The sequence below is a fragment of the Lucilia cuprina genome, chromosome 4 (assembly GCF_022045245.1).
Source record: "Lucilia cuprina isolate Lc7/37 chromosome 4, ASM2204524v1, whole genome shotgun sequence".
In the NCBI taxonomy this organism is placed as follows: Eukaryota; Metazoa; Arthropoda; class Insecta; order Diptera; family Calliphoridae; genus Lucilia; species Lucilia cuprina.
In genome coordinates, this window is record NC_060952.1 from 31,407,136 (window position 1) to 31,419,585 (window position 12,450).

Sequence of the window (12,450 nt, forward strand, 5' to 3'; positions counted from 1 at the left end):
AAATGAATGACTGACAGTGACAAGAAAGTGTTTCTGAATTTCACTATCCTCGACGTAATTCCTAAGAATTTTCCAATCGACATTAGTGTGGAACGTTACTTGGACCTAACTTCGACGAATGCCTGACAGTGACAAAGAAAGGACTCCAGAGTTTCATTCTCCACATCTACGACATTCGTCCGAATTCACACGTTTTATTTGGTATAGATGTGCTCGTTATCGTATGTGTCCACAGTATACCGCCATAAAAACAGATAGCCAGACAGATAGATGGACGCAGCTTTTCTAACATTTGTGACATTAAAGACTCTTCTGTAGTATTACGACAGATTGAGAAGAGAACGCTATTAGGACTCTCAGAAACTCAAAATGGAAGAAATTCCTAAGCATTTCCAATCGGTGTTAGGGTGGAGTGTTATTGCCAGGAATAATATCACTTTTAAAATATTTGGACCTAACTTTGACGAATGACTGACATTGACAAAAAAGTGTTTCAGAATTTCACTATCCTTGGCGTAATTTCTAAGAAGTTTTTAATTAGTGTTAGTGTGGAATGTTATTTTCGGAAAAATGTCACTCCTACTTAGATTTAGCTTTGACAGTAGCAAAGGATGTGCTCAAGAGTTTATCTGTCCTTTATACATGCTCTACATTCGTCTGAAGTAGCACGTTTAATTTTGCATAGCTGTTTCTGTAATCCTGTGTGTCCACAGCTGCTCTTCTAAAAGAGTCCCTTTTGAGCCCTTCTTCTGATCAGTTCCGACTCATTTCTTAATATTGTTTTGAATGAATTTCTGAACGCTTTTCAATCATAAATATATTATGATTATGTAATAGAGAATAATTGTAGAAAATGTCAGAATATTTTATCATTTCACTCTTAAACAGATAGACGGATGAACAGATGGACAAATGGACAAACGTAACTTCATCATTCTTATGGAATTAGTCTATTTTTAACCCATTATTGATCAGTACCAATTCATGTCTTAATATTTTTTGGGTCATTTTATAGTCGAATTTCTAGACGTTTTTGAATGTTTTACAGAAATATATTGATATCATGAAACAGAGAATAATTGTAAAAAATGCCAGCATATTTTTCCACATGAACTCTTTCGCACTCTTTCAACAGATAGACTGATGGCTGAACGCTAGATTATCTAAGAATCAAATAAGAAACAACTATTGATGGTCTCTATTTATTGCAATTGAATGTAAAGTATTTTTTAGTCGATGTCAACCATAGAGAAATCGTAATTAAAGTTAAATCGTCTTTTCTAAAATTGTTTGTTTATTAGTTTCTATAATATTCACCAACACTGTTTCGTGATAACTCAAAACATATTGTATAGCTTTATCAGGTTAATAGAATTTTCAAATTTAATAATATTTCCCCTCAATAAATATATTCAAAATATCATATGTTTTATCGTTTCGAAACATAAACCCCATTTTCATGGTTAGCATTTCTTAGATTCTAAATTATTATTATATTAACATTCCTTATACACGTATGTCTACACTCACGTATTATGATTACGAAAGTATTTTTCCCTTTAAACATATAAAAACACGAAATCAATAAACGCTACTTAAGTATAATCTGTCACAGATTTTCTTTTATGAACATACAACTTAACGATTTATCCTTATTCCTTTTTTTTTGCTGTTAGTTATGCCAGGCACGCATACACTTTTTATGTTCTTTGCCGCATATGATTTGGTAACGGGAAATCAAAAACAATAAAAACAGGAAAACAGCAGACATACACAAACTCACACATGGTTACAAATACAAATATAGTCGTAACGGCAAACACTTCATGTTCTTTTGTACTAAATAAAGTATGAGTATATTGTTTTAGATGACTCTCTCTATATATGAATGTGTGTATGTTTAGAGTCAAACAAGTTTAAGTTTAAAGGATCTTTAGTTGCTGCTTCCGTGTTTGTTTTTAATTTTATTGCTTTTTTTCCACTGAAGTTTATTTTATTGTGTTTGCAGAAATTATCTTACATTTACCTCGTTACACCTTTTTCCCTTGGGTTGTTGGTATTGTGGGTTTAAATTATTTTGCTTGGTTGTCTGATTGCTGGTTGTCTTCTGGTTGCTAACCAGTCAACAAACTTTTATTTTTTGGTTAGTTAATATTGATTCGAGTTTTAGAGTATTTATGTGAAGGAATTTTAATGAGCTTGTTTAAATGGTTTTTCATATGATGGTATTATAGGAGTGTTTGTGTGTGTATTTAAGGATGTACATAAATTTAATATATCTGACATACATTGCAAATAATCAGTTTTACTATTGGTTGTAAAAAATTTTGGTTTTTTATATTTTTTATTAAACCATAAATGGTGTTTATATTTATAACAACAATTAAATTTTTTAATTAGAATGTGTTCTTAAGGCATTCAACGATTTATGAACTTTTCTACTGAATGGGTTTCTAATCTCAATACTAAAGGATACTTTTTAGAAACCTTCTTCTAGTTTAGTATTGTTTCTCAAGAAAATGTTTTTATATAGCTTTTTTTCCTATAGAAAATTTTGCTTCTCTTATGAAAAACAACAAAATAGGGCACTGTCTCTGGTAAAAATGTTTTCTAAAGAACAATTTTAATCTTCCTAGAGAATTGTCCACTAAAATATTGTTTATCTGTTTAGAGAAAACCCTGTATATAGAAATGTTTAAATAAATTGTCTATTTCTGTTTCTCGATTAATTAAATATTGGTTTTTTCGCTGGCAAAAGATTTCTGTTGAATATTTCTCTGGGTAAATATATTAATCCTTGAGAATTTATTCTAATCCTATTAACACATTTCGTTATTGCTCGGACTTATAGAACCCCAGGCCTATTTTCTCCCCAATTTAGAGTCATCCATGTATTTAATGTTCTAATGTTCCACTTGACAAAGATTTTCTATATGGGATCAGTGAGTCAATGTTTTCTACACATTCTGTCAGATGATTGTGTATAAACTTCCAATGTATCATTGATGACTTGTCCTATAACCGTTCGGCTGTAAGATGTATCGTTAATATGCTTCCAAAACCTTGGTTGAAGCAGCATGTACGCTTAACTCTCGGTAGTAGTTTGATATTTTAAATTTTGTTCAAAGAAGTCCACCAGATTATTGAGGCATAAGTTAGAATTGATCTAATTACACTTTTATAAACCTTATTTGTTATAGTAGGACTAAAACACCATTTCATTCCTATAGTTCTTTGTACCTTGTTGATCTCCTCCCGGGAGCATGTTACATTGGGGACATCACCTTGGTGTTATTGCAATCACGGGGTAAAGAGGTGCTACCAGTACCTTTTGCCTGCCGGGACTATCCTCGTAACCTTGGCTTCGCCTTAGAATGATCTAACCAGAGCACCAGATAATCTGATACTACCGGTGGCCAGTTGTCCGCTGGACTTGTCCTGGCTGGTCAATTGGTTGAGGTTCCTTCGGGATGTTATTTAATACCCAAAATCGCAGGGAAAGAAATTTGGTTTAAGGACTGATATATCCTATACCTAATGAATAAGATAATTCTTTATTCGAACCCGATCGGTATTTCTTACCAGTCGTGCAGTGGGACACCGGTATATGCAGAGTAATTGTCTGGTTAGCTTTCAATGATTGCATGTCATCCTGTAGAGTGATCTTTGTGATCATGGGAATGGAACTGATGGGCAAATTGGTGAAAGATCCGGAATGTCTTCATATATTGAAGATTAGTACTGATTTAGTATGCCTTTTACGCTTCGGGGCAATTGTTGGGTTCAGTTGATTTTGAAAATTCCTACATCCTTTGTCACATAGATCAGTTCATAAAACTGGGATTCTGATTCATTTTATCGGGTATGTCTCTAGGTGCTGTTGCCGAAACAACAAGGCCAACAGGGATTGTAATGGAATGGATCGTTAGATGGTGGGGATTGCATTTTAAATAATGCAATATTTCATGGCATCATAAGGGTGGTCATCTTTCGGAATATCTGGATGATTGATTTCACCTTATGTTCCCCCTTTTATTGGTTTAAGTGATTGATTTTTTATTGTCGGGGTGTGCCTATGCTGCCTGTCATTCTGCAACGGCGCTACTATGGCAACAGATTACATAGCTCGAGTACTTCAGCAAAGTGCTCGTGCATTGACAAGCTTATCCATGTACAAAAAATTCCCCCTGATTGTTTCAGCGAAGGATCCTTAAGTCTTCCCAGTGGATGAAAAATACCACCGTAAAATAAAGCCGTCAAGGCAGGTGTTTTCGTAAAGCACTTGACATTTATAATTTGTTGATCATATTCTCTTTGTGGACTTTCTGATCAAATAGTACACTTAAGTACTTAACGTCTATCACTAGTATCTTCATGCCCTGGGCTTCCTAGGATTGAAGTTTTATAACCGCATTTTTAAAATGTTTGACTTTCATGGAAATATTTTTCACAAGATCTTTACTACTTTTGTCCATAATCTTCATGAAAACTTTCTTTCCCTTAATAATATATCATTTTATTTGGTTTATATTAAAGAAAATTATCGATTTCCATTTACTACCACTCTTTATATAACGTAATAGCTTTTATAAATGTCTATTATAAACCATATTTTAAGAGCCATTTATATGTATCATAGTACAATTACCATTAAATTATACAAGTACATTGTTATTCAGAGTGTGGGTTTGTATGTAAATATAATAAATTTCGGAAAGAAAAAAAATAACTCATCCAGTTTTTACAACATCGTTTATGTTGTTCCTTTTGTGTTTGTGTATGTGTGTATACAAATTTTTCATATTTATATATTTTACTTACATTTTTTTTATTCTTTCGTTTTTCATTTATTGTAGATGGTATCGTGTATCGGATTCATCAGCTTTATATCCAATACCATCATCACAGCGTGTTATATTATCTCGAACATTGTTGCTGATCAAAAATGCTGACGAACGTGATGCAGGCAAATGGGTAAGTAAATGAAAATGAAATATATATTTTTTTTGCGGCGTTATATGGAAAATATTGGAATTACTTTAGTTTATATGTAACGAATTTTGAAAATGCTACTCAAGGTGGAAAAATTTATAAGAATTTAATTGATTTGAAATTGAAGTGCCTTCGAGAGAGGAAAATTACATTAACTAAAAGTTAAGTTTCGATATATCTTATCATATTAATTTAGTTTCTAAATATTATTATAATATGCCAAATTAATTTGCTTGATATTAACAATCCAATAAACCAGTAGGGGTTGGAAAAATGCTAAATTAAAAGACAAACGGACCGAACAATTTGAATGTTGTGACTGTTATAAGTTAAATAACTAACAGAGCGAGTAAGTACGAAAGTAAGCTGGAAGTAAGCAGGAAGTAAGCTAAATATTATATAAGTAAGTGAAATAAGTAAAGTGAAGCGACAGTTGAAGTGTTTAAAAAACACAATCAGACAAGCAAACAGGCTGCCACACAGACAGGCAAGCCAACAGGCAGCCAGACAAATACAACGAATGAAAGACAGTCAGCATTAAAAGCAACAGACATCATCATCATCATCATCTGAGGTATTTACAGACACACTAACTCACATAAGAAATATGAATAAAAAGGAACAACAGGAAAAAAAGAAGTATTCAGCAGACTGCCAGCCATCCAAGCAGTTACACATTTTACCACACATAAAAATTGCGCCATGGTTTTGGTTTCCTTGTAACATTTTTTGTTTTCGTTTTGTAGTAGGGATTGTTCATATTCTAAATTGATTTAAATTCAAGTAGATTCTTTTTTATGACAACAATGAGTACCATCAACATCAACGTAATCATCCTCATGATGTTTGTAGTACTTTTGTGTTGTTCATCTCCGCTAAAAGGAGGCATAATGAAGAACAATTTAAATTTGCATAAATTCATTTTCACAGAGGATGTGGATACAAAAAAAAATATGAGATGTATAACTTATTTATCTACTTTATTCATCATATTCATTAAAGTTTTGACAATAACCATTTTACTATGAAATATTTTTGTCTGTTTTAACAAATTAAGTATTTGTTTTGCGAAAAAAAGATTTATTTGTTTATTGGAGAGGCCAAAATAGAAGTGTTTAAATAAGAGGGTTAATCGATAAGTGTATAAGACTGCAATAGAAAACTAAAAATTAGTTACAATGAGAATATTTTTAGAAAATGGAACTGTATATATATAATAAAAAAATAATTGGCTAATCGCAAGGTTTAAAAAGTTTATTAGTTAATTAATTTAACAAATCTGTATATAAGAAGAAATGAGAAAATTTTCTATAAGAAAAAAAAAACAATTTATAAAACAGAAAAACGGTCTACAAGGCGCTACTGAATCTTTCAATAAAGAACTTGTGTGGCAATTTTTGCACATGTATGAGCCGGCCTATGTACAAGGACTTTGCTGAAGTACTCGAGCTAATCTATTGCCGTACATACCGATAAGGAAAAAGCAAACACTAGTCTAAAGCCAACAGAAGGGGGGATAATCTCAACATCCTAATGCCATGAAAGATTGCATTATTTAAAATACAATTCCCATCATATAATAACACATTCCAGTGCATTTTTTAACCTCTTGAAGGCCGCGCAACCAGACTACTGAGATGGCCCTGTTGTTTCGTCAACAGCACCTAGAGATATATTTGGTAGTTCGAGATACCCAACATAAGGGATCTGGAACACTCTTTTATGAACTGATCTATGTGACAAAAGATGTAGAAATTTCCAAAGCCAACTGAACCGTAGCGTTAACCAATAAATCCTGTTGAGATGGCAACAGCACCGAGAAACTTCCCCGAAGAGTAAAATGCATAATAAATCAGTACTAATCTCCAATATATGGAGAGATTTTTTCGATCTTACACCAATTTTCGCATCAATTCCATTTCCATGATCATGAAGATAACTCTACAAGATGACAGGCATCCCTTGAACGCTAACCTGACAATTTCCCAGCAGTGGGAAGCCGACACTACCGCATATACTTCTTTGTACACGGATCTGTTTGAAGGGCCAATTTATAAGAAAGATCCATTCTTAAACTAACATTCTCTCTTTGCGATTTTGGCTATTAAACCACAGCCACTACATTGATCCCGAAGGAACGTCAATCAGCTGACCAGACAGGACAAGTTTTGCGGGCAACTGGTCATTTTTAGTACCAGATTATCTGGTTCTCTGGTAAGACCCCATGCCAAATCATTCCAAGGCGAAGCCAAGGTAATATTTGACATCACCAGTTTTTAGTCCCGGCAGACTAGAGGTACTAGTAGTAGTACCTTTTTACCCCGGGCTTTCAATACTACCAATGTGGAGATTTTGTTAAGGTATTATGCCCTGTAGGAGACGTCACAACTTTTGACAGAAATGGGAAATTGTAAAAAAGGTTTTAAAATAGAATCAACATTAAGACAAAATTCTATAAAAAAAAAATTATATATATTTTCGAAAGGCATAATTTGCTATAAAATATTTGACTTAAAAAAACTGAGAACATTTTCTGTTTTTATAAAGTCTGTAAGAAAAAAATTTTATAATTTTATATAAAGAAATTAAACGAATTTTTCTAAAGGGAAAGTGAATTTTTGTAGAAAAAAATTATCTTTTCAAAATTTACTATAAAAATATTTTTTCTTAAAAGAAACTCCCCATATAAGCGATTACTAATTCATATCTAAGAAAATTTTTTCTCTGAAAGATAAATTTATTAAGTTTTAGATAAAATATCGGTAAAATAATTCTTTATGAATAAATTAGAACTTTATAAAAATTCTATTTTAATAAAATAAAATTCAATAACAAGATATCAATTTTTGTCTTCTGGGAAATGGTGAGAATCGATATTCTTTGGTAAACATGATAACGATTTTTTAAAGGTTATCTTCAAAAACAAACTAAAATATTCTATTTTTAAATGTATGTCAAAAATACAAAATTCTAGCAATTTTCATACTAAACCACTTCAATATAAATAAAAAAATAAAAAGAATTTAACAAAAAAAATTTTACGGTACTCCTATACTATAGATAGTTATTTATATTCCTTGCTTTGTTTTTTTTATTTTTTCAGGTTTGTCAGGCATCAAATCAATTTGGCGAACAACGTATTGAAATACGTTTATTTGTAAATTCGTATGTATCTGTTCATATATTGCCACAAGTTCAAATTGTCAATTCGGGTGGAACGGCAATATTCAATTGTTCGACAACGGGTTCAGCAATCGATAATATTGAATGGCTGCATAATGGAAAACCATTGCAAGAGGATAATATTCTAACAACTGGCAGAGATAAGTGAGTATCGTTTATGATGAATGCTTTAACATACATACATACATACATACATACATACATACATACATACATACATACATACATAGGCAGGAAAAAAACGTGTATGTAGATATATGTAAATCATATAAAAAAAGAAATGTATAAAACGTTATATTTGTATCTGTATTTTATATAGCTTTTATAGTTACACTCATATAAACAATTGTGTACTCAGGTTTGAGTATTTGCTGTGTTATTTTAGATATTGTTTTTAGTAACTCAATGGCATTGAACTCGAATTTTCAACAGTTTTATTTATTTAAGCATTTGTTTTTATTTTTGTTAATTTTCTTTTTGTTTTGTTTTAGAATTGTCTATTTAAATGTTAATAAAAATGTCAATTTATTTATTTATTTTGGGTTATTTGTAAATCGTAATAAATTTAGTATATCGTTTTTCGTAAATTTTAAAGTTAACTCAATTATTTGCAAATAATATCCATAATAGAATAGATACGAATAAAAGTTTAAAAGTAAATACATGAATAAAAATTTATTAGTAATAAAATTATCAATTGACTTTGTAAAAATTATGATGAGTTTACAATAGCTATGTTCCTTTACTTGCCATGTTTGCAAGTTTATAACAGAAAAAGACAACAAAATTCAGAAATTATAATAGTTTTCTCTGTGCAAGAACTTGTCAGTTTTAGCCAGAAAATTTTTTCCTAACAAATAGAAAAAAATGTCAAATAAATTATTTGTTTAAAAAGTACATTGAAAACAAAAAAATTTTGAAATTTTAATTTTTACAAGAAAAGAGAAAAAAATTAATTAATTCACTTTAGACAGAAAAGTTCTGGAACATAGCCAGTTTTTTAATAGAATTGATTACAAATTTGAAATAAAATCTATTGTACAGTTAATAAATATTTTTTTTCCATTTTTGGAACAAGTCCTGCTTATAGTAATCTAGTCTACATATAATAAAGATCTGGTTATAATCAAGTTTAAGATACATCATATAGCCAAGACTATAGTATAGTCATAACTATCAACCATTCTAAAATTAAAGCTGTAGTTTAGCTAATAGTTAAGACTATACTCCAGTTAGTAGTCAATGCTATAGTTCAATTTATAAGTATATAGTTTAGTCTATAGTCTACAATCTGTTGATCAGTATAGATAGAAGTTTAGTCTATAGTCTATCTGTAATTTATATTCTATACTGTATTCCAGTCTTTAGTCTAGATTATAGTCCAGTTTTTAGTAAAGACTATAGTCTAGTTTGTAGTCTAGTTTTTAGTCTTGATTATGTTCAGTATATAGTCTAAATTTTTAAAGTCTATAGTATAGAATACAATCCAGTCTATAGTCTCAATTATAGTCTAGTGTATAGTCTTTTTTATAGTACAGTCTATAAAAAGGAAAATAATATTCAGTACATTCCAATCTATAGTCTCTATTACAATTCAGTTTAGAAAGACCAGACTATATTTCCGTCTATAGTAAAATCTATTATTAAGCCAGTCTATACTCAAGACTATATTTCATAGAATAGTTTATAAACTATTCTTAATACCTGTTAATAATCCTGTTAATAATCTTTACTGTAGCCCAGTATACAGTGAATATGGTTCAGTCGAGACTATGTTCAACTCTTTTGTCAATCCTTAATCTCTGTCTATAGTTTAGATTCCAGTCCAGTTTAAAGTCCAGACTATAGTCCAGAATATATATAAGCATTTTATACTCTAGTCTATTATGCACTCCAGTCTGGATTTCCAAGGAAAATTTATAGTTTTATGCATGTAGTATGTTTACCACATAACGTATGATGTATTTTTAATTAAGGATTAATCACATATTTGCTATACGCACCGATGTATTATAAAAGATTTTCATAATTAGACTTCATTCTTTAGTCCAGTATATAGGCAGGATTATATTCCTCTCGATTTTTCAAATAAGTTTGTACTCGATTTGGAAAAATTAAATTTGAAGTTCTATGCTGTAGTATGTATACCTCATAACGTATGATGAATTTTTAAATAAGGCTTAATCTCATATTAATTATACGCCCCTATGTTTTTATAAGAGATTAACATAAGTAAGTACATATGTAATAAAATTTGGTAAAAGTTAACATGAAGAAAAATCAAAATTAAAGTTTTCCTAAACCTATACATAATTTCCCGTACCCAATTTAAATAAATTTATTTTCTTTTTGAATTTCAATTCCACTTATTTGCACAATTTTTGCTGACCTGTACACAATCCATTATTATGCATGTATACAGTTGTGCCAAGATTTATAAAATCGAAGTAAATACTTTTATTTGTTACAAATAAATAAAAGAAAAAAACATTTTTATGATGATTTAAGACAAATAATCAAAATCAACATGCATGATCATAAATTTTACCAAAACTCTGGGGAAGGTTTATAAAAAAAAACGCAAACAAATCCCAATCGAAATCCAAAATTGTTCAGTACGTGTGTAAATGTGTTAGGGTGGCAAATAATACCAAATAATATGGTTACAATAAAAAAAAGCAAACATGAACCAGATAAAGGAATTTCCTGTTCAATCCTTTTGCCAAAAAAAAAAATATATAAATAATATATATGTATATGAGGAAAAATATATATATCTATTATTAGACAATTCAACAGATGTTGATTTTTTATCTTTTTTGTAATTTTTTTATTTCTAGCATATTTTTTTATTGGAGGAAGTCCAAAAATATAGGCAGAAAAAGAAGTAAATCAAGCGTAAATTTTTTATGCTTTACTAAGGATTTTATGCAAGAATAATATAAACATACATATTTATGTTCTTGTTTACATACATTATTACATACTTTTTTCATACATTACATACATGTATGTAGAAATATACATGAATGTAGAATATAATATTTAAAATAAATATTGTCAATTTTATATATCTCACTCTTTAAAAGGACAAAGGGCTCAATCGATAACATTGCAAATAAACGTAAAAGATAAAGTTTTGTAGCCTGATTAAAAAGATTTAATGTAATTTTCTAGATCTTTGTAATTTGCTTCAAAATATTTTCCTGCTCATTTATTGTCGTACACATTTTTAAAATATTTAAGTTTAAAAAAAATAATAATAAAAGAATGAATTAAAACGTTTAATTTCACATTTCTTATTACAGTTTACGTTTTCTGGCCAAAACTTCATTGGTCGTCCACAATGTAGGCCGTCGTGATCGTGGTGTGTATCAGTGTTTGGTAGGAAATCAAAAATCCAGTGCACAAGCAATGGCAGAATTAAAATTGGGTGGTAAATATCACACAGCAAAATGTTTCATATTCATGTTATTTATCTTTCTTTTTCCTTTCTTGTTCATATTTTTATCTATTACTTCTTCATTCATCATTATCACGTCGTACGTATTTTGTAGATACGGTACCAGAATTGATTTATACGTTTATTGAACAGAATGTACGTCCAGGACCATTAATATCGCTTAAATGTTCTGCCAGTGGTTCACCGCCGCCACAAGTAAGTTAAACAGGTTTTTTATTCTTATTTTTTCTTTCGTTACTTACATATGTACATGAAAAGCTATGTATGTATATAAATACACGCATATGTATATCAGCTACAACAAAAATAAGTTATCTTGCTTGTTTACATGTGTGAGTTTGCAAATATGTTAAAACAAAATTTATATAATTTTACGTGTGCAAAAATTCCTGAAAATTTTCGTTACTATTGTCATCCTAAGTAAACTATAATGAAGATATTTTTGACCTTTTTATTATATACTTTTTTTAACAAATTCGAAATACTGCAGAATCAATTGGTTATTGTAATTTAGGAAAAAACAAAGGATAATCTTATGTACTATTGAGAACTACAGGGTAAAAAAGTAACATATGAATTTTGCTGATTATGTGAAAAATATTTTGTTATAAGTTTGAATCCATATATTGGCACTAATTATCAAAAAAGTCATATTTTTTCATTTTTTTGCGATACATAAGCATTTAAATAATACCATTCCGTAATGGCATATATTGGCAACATAATTATCCAATTCACAGTTGGTGTTGTAGGATTGTATCGTAGTATGTCATAATTTTTTTATTATTGATTTTTTTTGTTTCAAAAAATTT

At 29.9% G+C, this 12,450-nt stretch overlaps 1 protein-coding gene across 3 annotated transcripts in view; it reads left to right on the plus strand.

Moving 5' to 3' along the window:
* LOC111679347 (Down syndrome cell adhesion molecule-like protein Dscam2) overlaps positions 1–12,450 on the plus strand; it is a 113,480-nt gene that overhangs the window by 51,379 nt on the left and 49,651 nt on the right. For all 3 annotated transcript variants that reach the window (XM_046948978.1, XM_046948980.1, XM_046948981.1), the window contains exons 8-11: positions 4,857–4,974; positions 8,096–8,319; positions 11,484–11,611; positions 11,733–11,833. In XM_046948978.1, the coding sequence (XP_046804934.1) occupies positions 4,857–4,974; positions 8,096–8,319; positions 11,484–11,611; positions 11,733–11,833 (571 nt within the window). The remainder of the gene's footprint in view (positions 1–4,856; positions 4,975–8,095; positions 8,320–11,483; positions 11,612–11,732; positions 11,834–12,450) is intronic.